This window comes from Chlorocebus sabaeus, chromosome 20, assembly GCF_047675955.1.
Source record: "Chlorocebus sabaeus isolate Y175 chromosome 20, mChlSab1.0.hap1, whole genome shotgun sequence".
In the NCBI taxonomy this organism is placed as follows: Eukaryota; Metazoa; Chordata; class Mammalia; order Primates; family Cercopithecidae; genus Chlorocebus; species Chlorocebus sabaeus.
In genome coordinates this window covers 22,914,339-22,927,705 of record NC_132923.1, presented here as the reverse complement: position 1 = coordinate 22,927,705, position 13,367 = coordinate 22,914,339, and the positions used below count along the sequence as shown (strand labels likewise).

The 13,367-nt window shown below is 36.8% G+C and overlaps 1 protein-coding gene across 12 annotated transcripts in view; it reads right to left on the bottom strand.

The window, feature by feature from the left end:
* Positions 1 to 416: 416 nt before the first annotated feature.
* Positions 417 to 13,367, bottom strand: part of PHTF1 (putative homeodomain transcription factor 1) — a 61,202-nt gene continuing 48,251 nt past the window's right edge. For 9 of the 12 annotated variants that reach the window (XM_037998077.2, XM_073008470.1, XM_037998069.2 and 6 more), the window contains 8 exons: positions 9,737 to 9,865; positions 9,029 to 9,301; positions 7,804 to 7,935; positions 7,187 to 7,273; positions 3,952 to 4,107; positions 2,857 to 2,952; positions 1,480 to 1,605; positions 417 to 945 (listed from right to left, as the gene is read on the bottom strand). In XM_037998077.2, coding sequence (XP_037854005.1) covers positions 925 to 945; positions 1,480 to 1,605; positions 2,857 to 2,952; positions 3,952 to 4,107; positions 7,187 to 7,273; positions 7,804 to 7,935; positions 9,029 to 9,301; positions 9,737 to 9,865 — 1,020 coding nt within the window. In that variant the 3' untranslated portion in view covers positions 417 to 924. Of the gene's footprint in view, positions 946 to 1,479; positions 1,606 to 2,484; positions 3,394 to 3,951; positions 4,108 to 7,186; positions 7,274 to 7,803; positions 7,936 to 9,028; positions 9,302 to 9,736; positions 9,866 to 13,367 lie in introns of all 12 variants that reach the window. The other 3 variants (XR_012089977.1, XR_012089975.1, XR_012089976.1) reach the window with 2 other exon arrangements.

The following is a 13,367-nucleotide window of genomic DNA, read 5'->3' as shown; positions in this document are numbered from 1 at the left end:
ATCAGAGGCATGGCATGGTAGACTATAGACACTGAGGACCTGAAAATGTACCGAGGGATTAATACATTAAGTTGCACAACAGATAAACTATCAATGATGCTTGTGATAGGACACATAACACTGTTAGGAACCACAACTCAGATGATCTATATGGAAACCATGATTCCATGACTTCCACATAGAACATGGAAACCATGTTGTATGATGGAAATGGATGAGTAGGCATATACTTAAATTTTTCATGCTGAATTACATGGCATATTGTGTGCATGCATCGTTCACCAACAACTATACAGTTATTAGGATTAACTCAAAATTGTAAACTAACAAAACATTTATCCACAGTTCAACAGAAACTCACAGTTTAAGTTATTTTTCTTCCTTCAACAACAAAGAAAACCTAGAAACTGAAAGTCTCCAGTAAAGTTCTTTTATTTGGATTTAACCTAAAATAGTTTGATCTCTCTTTGATAGAGAAATGAAATCTCCAATTCTATAGACTATAATGTAAAAATATTGAATTTGCATATTTCCAATAAAAGACATTTGCTTCATGCTTTGGGCATCTACCATAGTTGCCCAAAAGACTATGGCCAGTAAACATAACTGTCACAGTACAGAAGTGCACATAATAAATTTACTAACTTACAAAATTGTCCTTGTGTTACCAAAACACACAGTGTCTTTAGTCGGCTGACTATTCATGTTGTTTGAAAAGCATGAAAATACAGGTTTTTAGCATGCACGCCCAGTTGGAAAAGGACTTGTTCCTCTGGAAACACCATTCATTCGCTTTGGCAGAGCTAAGAGCACCTGTGCATGTGAACAAGCAGGTGGGTATCTCACTGGTTTCTGCAGTCATCTCTTTCCTTGATAGGTAAGTTTTGATACCAGTCAGGGGAGAGTCCGGGCATTTAACTCAGCTTATGATTTAATTTTCCACAGCTAAGAAAACAAAATTACCAAAATAAGTTAGTTCTAGGAAAACCAGGTGGGATTTATAGGTACACTTACATGACTATAAACAAAGAATCCTTTATAAAAGAAGAAAAGGTATCAAGTCTGGCAATAGCAACCATAGAACATCATAGAGAAAAAGCATTTAAAACTTCCAGGATCAAAAATAATACAATGCAGTTCATGAACTGGTTTTCATTCATTCTACCTCTGTACATTTCCCAGGATAAGAGTAAGACCGTTACCCAGCTCAGGCTATTAAACTGATGTGAAATTCAAACTTGATTTTTTTTGTTCCATTCAAGAGCACTGTCTGTTATACTTGTGTAAAATGAGAACACCAAAGCTTTGAAAGAAAAGCCTGTGGATCACCAATCAAAATGCCTATTTCTTTACCTCAAGAGTTATTTCCATGCTAGAAACACACACACACATACACACACACACACGTGTGAAGAACACAGACTTCTGTACATAGTAATTTTTAAGACTAAGATGCTACAGAGTGGTGGGGATACTTACTCTTATATTAAATCCTAGAAGATCACTTATAACACCTGAGACAGCAGAAAGGATAACTACTCTTGTGATATTGTAGATTAAGGGATTCATTGTCAGTCCATAGAGTCTAAACGGTGTGTCCAGCTCCTACAAAAAACATCAAAGAATTGAAATGAGATACATGTTTTCTCATAGCTACTCAGTGACTTCTTGCTGTGTTTTGTCTTGGGTATAGATGAATGCTTAAGGCTGCCTTTCCTTAATATTCAAAGAGCTACCTTCAAAACATCCAAAACGCATTCTCACCTACTTTTCTACTAAGATTTTTTTTTAGGTGGATTTGAGCAATATGTCATTTGTGGTTTAAAATATATAAAATATGACAGACATCAGCAATCATCAGAACCCGGATAACAAAATTGGAAATTTTTTCATAGTAGTTATTAACCCAAAATCATCAAGTCAGCATTTTGAATCTACACAGCCTAGCATCTATCTCTACTGGGTTCTGAGAAGTAAAACATTAATTAATTTATTTAAAACAGGCTAACTCACTTTATTTTTCTGGTATAAAACCACCACGTGGTGGCAACAGCTAGAGCCTGGGTCCTCCACATGGAGACTCTGGTATGGGTCTCTAGGCCATAGTCAGTGAATTCCAGATAGGGAGACTTGATGAACATGTCTCTTTCCAGAGGTTGGGGCTGAAATAGCTGTAGGTATTGGAGATGGCACCAAAGGTGCCCTTGGCAAAATTGGTCAGGGTAGCAGCGCAGTCCCCAAAGTGCAGCAATGGTGGGTATCCACCATCAGCAGCAGGTTCTTGGGCACAGGGGCTAAGACGCTACCAATGCCTCTGGAGGCAGGGATGAGGCCACCAGGACAGAGATGCAGGCTGCCAGTCACCTTGCAAGGGCAGTGTGAGTATGGGGCTTGCTAATCTTGTTTCCCCAGTAGCCTCCTCACACAGGGAGGATAAAGAGCTTGACCATGATTATAGCCCCATGGAGGGTGCTGGCTACCTACGTGGAGCACTAACACCCAGAACAACATAGCCACTGTAGTCCTCGATGGTGACAAATGCCTTGAACCTGGTCCTTGATGCACAGGGAGAAGAGGCGTATCTCCTCCAGGGGCTTGATCTTCATGTCCTTGACCAGATGGCCCAACTTGGTGATGGGAAGCCACTCTTTGTCCTTAACCTTGCCTCCAGGAGCTCTGTGACCTCAGCTCTGGTCCTAACCACCACTGTGACCCCTACCCCTGATGCCACTGTGGAAGAGTCCACTTCCAGGACTCCTCCCAACCCAAGGTATCATCTGCCATTTAATGTTTTCTCAGAGAAGAGACTGATTTAACTTAAATGATAGTAAAAGTGTATCACAGCCTATGACTTACTTTCAACAACTTGGTGGACAGCTTTAATACATTGTTTACTAGAGTAAGCTGTTCTTTCTTATTTGGCTTTTTTTCCATCTTAAGATATAAATTAATCTAAGGGAAGGAATAGAAATTAAGGTAAATTTCTTAGGAAAAAAAATATGTATACTGCATAAAATCTGGCATATTTCAAAGGTCATGTTTTCAAGTAAAATAAATTTTGAAATTCCAATAACTATTGATACAGAGAACATACGCCACATACTCTAGCCCCCAGCCCTGATCAGTCTCACTCTGGCAAAGAAAAAGTACTTAGTGATGAAAAAATAATTAATGATGAAGCAATTTAAATATCAAAACAATGAAAAATTTTAATATTACTTGCAATATAACATAATTAGCACATAAGCACCTTGAGTTCAAAACCTATATCTTACTCATCTCACTATCCCCCTAGATAATCTAACATCCTCATTAAACATGGAAGAAGATAGCTCCTGTTACTTTACTAATTCCTTATATTTTGCCTTGTATGAAGAATTCTCCAGTATGATTCTAAGACAAAAAAAAAAAAAGAATGATAAATGTTTTTATTCAAAGTTTATGGAAAAACTTGAAATTAAAAACAAAATTACAAAAAAAACACTTTATACTACTCTGTATTTACAAGAGATATTTCTCAATCTTAGTATCTATTCACATATTGAAAACCAAGTATTTTCCAAACATTGAATAATGTATTTTATGTCTGATACAGAAGAATTCAAGAAGCTTATTATACATGCTAAATAACACGTACTCTAAAGATCTAATACTTGACATAGAGTATGAGATTAAAAGCATGCTCCATTACCACCAATAAAAATCTCTCTATAGTGTACAAAGTCTTTTCAATCCATTAGATCTTAATTCTCATAATCCTGGGAGCAAGAGGAAATATTACATCCATTTTATTAGGGATAAGCAACTACAGAGCAGCAAAATGACTTGTGAGGTCCTTTAGCTAGAATGTGATAGCTAGACAGTGATTAAACCCTGAATCCTCTGCAGGGACCTTACAGTGTATTATGCTACCCCTAACCACTAAACCCAATTGACAGGACTGATCAATACCTGTTCTGTAAGTAATATCGAAACATTGCTGTATTTCTTATTGGTTTCAGATCCCAATGAGGCCAGACGCAATAAGAAAAGTAGTAAAGCTGTTTCCCAGATCAAAAACTCCCAGTTATAAGCATCATTCAGGAAAGTTTTGTGTCCTTGGAGAACCTATACAAAGGATCAAAAAAAGTTAAGTTTTTCATTTACCTTAAAATCATATAATTACTTTTACTCTGTCAATTTAAGAACATTTCCAAAAATCCAGTATTTTAATACTCAAAGCAGAAGAGCTTTAATACCCAAAGTATTACCTATTTATTTAATCATTATATATTTAAGTTTCCTAGATTTTCTCCTATAGCAAGGGTCTAGAAGTAACAAAGAAGGAAAATACCACAAATAAAATAAGACAAATGCATTTGCAACTACTTTAACCATCAGTGTGTCTACTCACAACGATATGGCAACCATTATTCAAAGTAATAACTTTGCATTATGTCAAGTGAGCTCCCTAAAACATGTGGCTCATTCCACTGGTATGACTAGAAAGTCCTAACGATCAGTTCTTTATTCTGTTTTAGGCTCCAAATAACAATAGCAGCAGGAACTATGCATCAAATTTTCTGGTAAAAGGTTTTTGTTTTTGTTTTTAAATTTGTTGATTTAAAAGTAAAGAAATTTACTCAAACAAGCCCAAAATAAGATGGAATTTACTGAAAAACATACAGATAATGCTCACAGAAACCTTGTGAAAAACAGGAAGTCACCAAGCAGCTGCCCTCTGCATCTCGCTTCCCCCAGGGCTACGTAGGCTCCCATCTCCACTCCTCTTAGCCAGCTCCATTGCCTTACAAGACCTTTGTTTTCTGCCTCCCCACTGAGTTTGACTCATATTAGCTTTGGCTTGTCATGGCACCCTAGCAGCAGACTTCTCAAGATAAAATGTGGAAATCAGAAAGCAATAGAATCCTAAAAGTGCTGAAAGGAAATAACTGGCAACCTGGAATTCGATTCCTGGTAAAAAAAAAAATATATTCAAAAGTGAAAGTGATAAAATATATTTTCAAACAAGCAAAAACTGAGGGAATTCATCACCAGCAGACTGTCACTAAAATAAATACTAAAGGAGTTACTCAGGTAGGAGGAAAATAATCCCAGAGAGAAACACAGAAGTTCAGGAAATAATAAAAAGCAATGGAAAAGGTAAATATGTGAGTAAATACAAATGATTAATTACACAAAACAATAATAATTACATCTTGTGGTTTTAAAATATATGTAAAATTAAGGTAAAGGACAATAATACAAAAGGTGAAAAAGTAAATGGGATGAACTGTTCTAAGGGCCTAGCATTATCAAGAGAGTGATAAATTAATCATTTTATTAGACTATAAAAAATTAAGCATGCATGTTGTAATCTCTTTACTACTTAAAACAATAGTAAAAGAATATATAACAAGTTAATAGGATTAAGTGGAATATTTAAAAATATTTGGTTAATAAAAAGATGATAAGAGGAGTGAAAAAGGAAAATTAGCAGGTAGCAAAAGAAAGAACCAAATATATTTGTGGTTATAGTAATAACATTAAGTTTAAATGGGCTAGACACTCCAAAATCTAAGACTGTGAGGATGGATGAAAAAACAAGCAACCAACTGGGAACAGTGTCTCATGCCTATAATCCCAGCACTCTTGGAGGCAGAAGCAGGAGGATCCCTTGAAGTCAGGAGTTGAAGGCCAGCCTGGGGAACAAATCCAGACTCCACTTCTACAAAAAATTAAAAATTAACCAGGCTAGGTAGCACGTGCCTGTAGTCCCAGATACCAAAAAAAAAAAAAAAAAAAAAAGAAGAAGAACGAACGAACGAACACCAAGCAACCATAAGAGGACATGCTGATTATGAGAGACACAACTAAAATATGAGAACAAAAGAATAAAAACAGGTAGACAAAGATATAACATGTAGAAATGAATCAAGACAGCTGGTGCAACGAAATTAACATCAAATCAATAAGAAACATTACAAAGACAGACATTTTGTAGGGTCATGAAAGGCCAAGCCTGACATTTTTCCAGATTAAAGGAGACTAGAGACATGACAATTAAATGCAATATGTAATTCTGAACTGGATCCTGGACTCAGAAAAAAAAAATAAATCACTATAAAGGACATAAAAGTCAATTGCCCAAAAAGATGGATAACAAAACTAAATCTGGTTGTACCCCGTTACACATAAAGCAAACATCGACAGAAGAGGACACATAGACAAATCCACAATCAGACTTGAACACACCTCTATCAATGACTGACAGAATAAGCAGACCAAAAAATTCAGTAAGGATGTAGGTAATTTGATACATATAGGACACTGTCTCAACAATGACACAATATAAATCTTGTCAATGTGCTAATGGAAAATTTAATGAAACTGAATATATGCTGGATAATAAAGTAAACCTCTACATATTTAACAGGACTGAAAATATTCAGAGTATGCTTTGACCACAGTAGAATTACATTAAAATTCAATAAATGCAAAAGTATAAGATAAACCTGTAACTTCTTTTAAAGCAGAAAGCACAGAAGTGCTTTACAAAAAGGAGACCCTATCAAAAGGATAAAGGAGGGGGTTTCTAGGGGCTCCCACTGGCCAAATTTGGGACAATGTAGGCATCAAAGCAAATATAGTAACAGATTTTTTTTTTTTTGTAGAGATGGGTCCTCATTATGTGGCCCAGGTTGGTCTTCAACTCCTGGCCTCACACAATCCTCCCACATTAGCCTCCCAAAGTGCTGGGATTACAGGTGTTAAGCTACTATGCCCAGCCTATAGTAACAGATTTTAACCCACTGTATAAAAATGAGAATACATGATTCCACAGTATAATAAATAAATGAATGAATAAATTAGAGGGAAAGAAATGAAAGATCTACCTTGGAGTGACAACTAATAAATACAGAACGAATAATGTAGTCGGAAAATCAATATTTTACAATCATACAATAGTTTTATATCAATTAATAATTACCAACTAAAATTAGACTGATCTTACAGTTTGAAAGGACTTCAAAATTACTTGTATTCCCATTTTGAAAAGTTAGAAAAATTACCAAATATCCAAAATAGTAAAAAATGTAGATGTACTACAAATACATACTTAAAGACAGTGACCTAAGTCTAAAACAGAAAGTGAATCCTATATTAGAATTTTCATTTTTCCTTAAAGCAGATGTGAAACTTTTACCTGAGCACAACAAATGAAAGCAATCGAAAGTGTCAGTAGGAAGACTGAGGATACAACCACATCAACTGAACGCTGTGGCCCCCGTCTCTGTGGAGTGAGACACGTGTTAATGTTTTAGATTACTGGCAGACAGCAACCGCCCTCACATCATTCACACTCTGAATTGTACTACATTCGTGTGAAAATGTTTATAAGAAGTTTCTGAGATAGGATTTTAACATATTCAGTACATAAAGTCATCAACTTTAAGTACTGAAATCCATGCATTTCCAAATTAAGGGTGACTGATTCATTAACATACTGGAATATTTCCCAAAAAAGCTGGAATATTTCCCAAAAAAGCTGGAATATTTCCCAAAAAAGTCAGAAAAATATACATTAATTATCACTTTGCTCCTAGGAAATTTAGATTTTCTTTTCCCTTTCTAAGCTCTTCTTTACCTACCCCTACCAGCTTTGCAGAGAGATGACATCCAACTTGCTGTCCAGCAAGTTTGTCAGCTGCTGGTATGATCTGCCTGACACCCAGAACTACACTGTCTACTGAGTAACTGCTGCCAGGAGCTTCAGTGAGCATATTCTTGCATATACTCTATTGTTAATCAAATAAAACTCACCTTTAGATAGGAACGCAGTGATAACCATATTTTAATATTCTCCACCTTCTTAAGTCTGAAATGAGGTATTTCATATTTCCTAGCTTTCCTGGCAGAAGTAATATGGCTGAAGAGTTTTGCAAATAAAAATCTCTAGAAGAGGTTTAAAAAAAAATCACAGTGAAATGTATGTATGTGTCTGTGTATTCACATAATTGCCAATGATATTTGCAGAATACAAAAATGTTAAAAAGAATGAAGTTCTAATCAGTGATCACTAAGATGGGCAGTGAAAATTTTCATTAATAGCTCATTACCCTGTTGTTTCCAAAGCACATTACATAGTAATATACTTCTTCACAATGTGGTACACTCAACATTTGCAAGGAATATTCTTTGGAGACCCCCAAAGAATGGTTGGCATTTGTGGATCCACTACTTCACAAACTCAAATGTTTATAGATCATTCTGCCTTATTCCCAAATTAAATTTCTATTCAAAATCACATTTCTGGGGCTGGGCATGGTGGCTCATGGCCTGTAATCCCAGCACTTAGGGAGGAAAGACAGGGGAATCACTTGAGCCCTGGAGTTCAAGACAAGCCTGGGCAACAAAGTAAGACCTCACCTCTACAAAAATACAAAAAATTAGTCGGGTGTGGTGGCGCAGGCCTGTAGTCCCAGCTACTGGGGAGGCTGAGCTGGAAGGACTGCTTGATCCTCAGGAGGTCAAGGCTGGAGTGAGCCGTGATCACACCACTGCACTCCAACCTGGGCAACAGAGCGAGACCCTGTCTCAAAAAAATAAAATAAAATAAATCACACTTCTGCATATCACCAATATTTTAAACCCTCCATCCTTAATTTTTATCAAATTTCAATTTATGTATCTCTCACTTGGCCATTTTTCACAAAAACATTATCACATGTAGATAATTATTTTATTCTATGGATAAAAAACAAAAAAGGGACACTGAGGTACAGAAGCTAAGCAGTCGGCTAGGCTCACTCACTGGCTAAGCCACTTATTCTACACGTGGAGCCTGGCAAAATTTCAGATTACAATGTGTAATACGTAAACAGTCAATAACACAAACAATAAATCCACAAATATCAAAAGTCCACTTATCAATCCTTTATTGCCCACATCAGCTTGAAGAGAGATCAAATCAAGAGAACAAAAACAACTCAATGGAATATCATATACAAAAACAGAGGTAAAAAATTTTACTTATTTCTCCACTGACCTGTTTATATGTTCTCTCTGCCACACACATCATGAAAAAAAACATCCAAGTAAGACACAATCTTTCAAAAAAATTAATTATGGACAAAACAATAATAGGTGTAACAGGTGGTGCCCCACAAAAGAGAGTCAAGATCTCCTCAGCTGAAATGGACTTTAGCTGGTCAAGGCTCTTCTCACGGAAAAGTCGATGTAAGAATGGAAAAAATGCTAATCCAATAGTGACAACATTTCCCAGCATCTGATAACCTACTCCTTGCTGATAGGCATTGACCTGTGAATTATTTACAATTTCTATCATTATTGTGTAGCTAAATGGAGTTACAAAGCAGTATTTATCAAACACTATTCAGACTATTAAAAACACATTCTAAAAGTATAAATACAAATGACATACAGATTTATGACTTTTAAATCTTATTAAAAATTGGGATTCAATGAGATAGGAATATCTGTAGAGCATACCTGAACAGTTGACTATGCTAACAGAGACCAGGTATAACAAATAATATATATATTACCATGTAAAGACTCTGACTACAAAATTACATATATATGTTAATAATATATTACATACAATATAGATGATATATATATATGTGCTTCAAAAGCAGAGTCATACTGTTTTAATCACTAAGAGATTCTTATAAAATAGCTCCGGATCACTTAGTATATTTTTTGAAAAATCTAGAAACATATTCAATCTTACCCTGCTCATGATGATGCCACTTATTTCCAACACAGACATATCCATCTTTTTGCACTCATTCCCCTCCCAGATTATTGCACTAACTCGATCAGAGGAAGGACTTGAATTCTGAAGCCAGAACAAATGATTCTGAGAAGAAAAATATAAAATTGTTTCTATCCATGCTTTATTGCCTCCATTAGTTTTTCTCTCCCAGGCTCCATTCATTTGCCAACACTCTAATAACCGCTTCTATAATGCTGGTCCTTTTTTCCTTTTTCTTTTTTTTTTTTGAGACAGGGTGTCACTATGTTGCACAGGTTGGTCTCAAACTCCTGGGCTCAAGCAATCCTCCCATCTGCCTCCCTCTACACAGCCTTCTGTGTAGCAAGGACCACAATCACATACCACCATGGCCCGCTAGGTCCATTTTTCTTCACTAAGCCATTCTCTTACCTAGGGAGAGACTAAATGTCTTCTGTTATGAGGAGAGATAGCAGTCCATGATCTCCAAGGTTGCTTCCCTCTCTAAAGGTATGGAAGTGAGGATAAGCTTAGTGTAGTCATGGGCTATTAAGAAAGAATTTCTAGAGCTACGAGATTACACTGGGAGTAATAGGAAGTAAAGGAAGATACTAAAAGGCCTTATACATCACATGAATGACTGAGGAGTTAAGTCTGTTTCTGGTCTAACCAGGACACAGAGAATTAGTGAGGCTTAGAAAAGCTCAAGTGGAGACAGTCACAATGAAAACAGCTCCCTCTCCTCCTCTGCCATATCATGTCTCATTCTTTAAATACTAGCTCAAGTCCCATTTCACCACCATGGTCCTCTCTGACAGCCTCAGCCTTACTAACTTTGCCCTCCTCTGAAATGAAAAACTTTTACAGTCTGTATCAGACAAATTAGCATTTTATTATATGGTGCGTTTATGTTGTCCTCTACTTATTTCCTATATAATTATCTTGTTCCCAAACTAAAATATAACCTTCTAGAAAAGGACCATCTGGCATATTTTTTCTCTTTCTACCAAAACGAAATTTTTTCTCTTTCTACCAAAACAAAATTATTTCTACCATAATGCCAACAAGCATTTATTGATTTGAATCACTGATTTGACTGATTCACTGACTTATACAACTCATATTTACTAAGCACCTACTATGTATCATGCCTGTGGATAAAATGGAGAACAAGATAGATGTCCTTGCTACCAAGGAGTTTATAGACTTCTGAAGGAAGTTACTATACAGCATGGTAAGGAAAAGCAAGAGTGCTTTAGGAGTATATAGGAAAGGCTTCCTGAAGGAAGCATCACTCAGGCCAAGATCTGCCTGGAAATAAAAAGGAATGAACCAAAAGAATGGGCATTAGAGAAAATTATGTCCCAGGCAAAGAAACCTGTATGCATATGGGCCCAGAGGCGCATGAGGCCTGGTTACATATGAGAAACAAAGAAGGTTAGTCGAGTCAAGTTCACCATGTGAGGAGCAGGGACAGAATGGTCAGAGATGAAACTGTATTAGAACAAATAAAGGAACAGAAGCAAGCAATCCAGAAAGAAGAAAAAAGGATTTTAAAGGAAGTGGCATTATCAGATTTGTATTTTAGAAGTATCACTCTGGCTGTAGCAAGGAAAATGAAAGGAACAGAGGCAACCCTACAGAAGTTACTGTAATAGCTTCTTATCTTATCCAGTTGAGATAAGATGATGGCCTGCACCAAGCTGGGTGACCACAGAGATGCAGGTATTTAGACAGCTGAATCAAAAGAACATAAGCGATTAAGGGTGGAAAGAATGGGGCCAGCTGGGCATGGCGGCTCATGCCTGTAGTCCCAGCACTTTCAGAGGCTGACGCGAGTGGATCACTTGAGGTCAGGAGTTTGAGACCAGCCTGGCCAACACGGCAAAACCCCATCTCTACTAAAAATACAAAAATTAGCCAGGTGTGGTGGTGGGCAGCAGGCGCCTGTAATCCTAGCTACTCAGGAGGCTGAGGCAGGAGAATCACTTGAGCCTGGAAGACGGAGGTTACAGTGAGCTGAAATTGTCCTACTGTACTCCAGCCCGGGTGACAGAGTAAGACTTCATCTAAAAAAAAAAGGGGGGGGGGTCAAGAATGACTCCAAGCTTTTTGACTTGGGTGGGTAGTATAGTATTAAGAAACACAGGGAATAAAAGAATAATAGGCTAGGTGAACAGGATTGGAAAATGATTTATTGCATTTGACATGGTGAGTTTACCACACTCAATTATTCTTATATATGTCTTAAAATTATACTGCAAATCTCAAAGGAGGGGAGTACTAAGGAGATCAAGATGATCATGATGCTATGCATAACTACTGAAAGCAATGTAATTTAGATGAATCTTCAGACTGAATGCAAAAAATATTTAGCCTCACTGCAAAATCAGAAAAAGTAGCATAAAATTTTAATGAGAGCCAGGTATGGTGGCTCACCCCTGTAATCCCAACACTTTGTGAGGCTAAGGTGGGAGGACTGTTTGAACCCAGAAGTTCAAGACCAGCCTAAGCAAGATAGTGCGACCCTATCTCTACAAAAAACTTAAAAATTAGCCAGGCATGGTGGCTAATCAGGAGGCTGAGGTGGGAGGATCACTTGAGCTGGGGAGGTTAAGGCTACAGTGAGTCATGATTGCACCACTGCACTCCAGCCTGGGCAACAGAGTGAACTCTGTCTCAAAAAGAAAAAAAAAAAAAAAAAAAACTTTAATGAGAAAATTTACATTGTTTCTGGTTCATTTTTTTAAAATTATATACATTTAATGAAGTGATTTTTTAAATGAAAATGTATCATCTAAATCAATGGTATCTTTGAATCAAGAAAATTTGATAATTAAGCAAATATGTATCCATCATTCACTATTTGCAAGTCAATGTGGAAATATTTTGCCTAAAGAACAAAAACCTAAGAATCATAACAATCACTGACATTAAGCAACTGAAAGGTTGATATGAGAACTATTTCTTCATCATTCAATCTATCCAGAAGTGGAATAAGCTGTATCATTAAATAACAAGCACTCCAGCTCCAGAAGTATTTAAGAAGAGGCCAATTGATCATCTGATGGAGACATTAATAATAATGCTAACATTTATTGGGTATTTACTCTTGCCAGGTATTATGCTATGTACTTTATCTTATTAGCTATTTCACACTATTCCTAAGAAGCAGGAACTATTATCACCACACAACAGATGGTAAAAAATTTACACAGATATAGAATGAATCTCTACATTGGTTGGAAGGTTGAAATACCTTCTAATGACTGATTTTATGACATTAATATAAAACCTGAAATTAAAAGCATTATTTATTTTATGCACTACTCAAAAAGCAAGCAGTACCATTTCTTTTTTTTTTTTTTTTTTTTTTTTTTGAGGCAGAGTCTTCACTCTGTCGCCCAGGCTGGAGTGCAGTGGCACCATCTCGGTTCACTGCAAGCTCCGCTCCCGGGTTCGTGCCATTCTCCTGCCTCAGCCTCCCGAGTAGCTGGGACTACAGGCGCCCGCCACCGTGCCCGGCTAATTTTTTGTATTTTAGTAGAGACGGGGTTTCACCGTGTTAGCCAGGATGGTCTCGATCTCCTGACCTCGTGATCCGCCCGCCAATTCATATGTAACACTG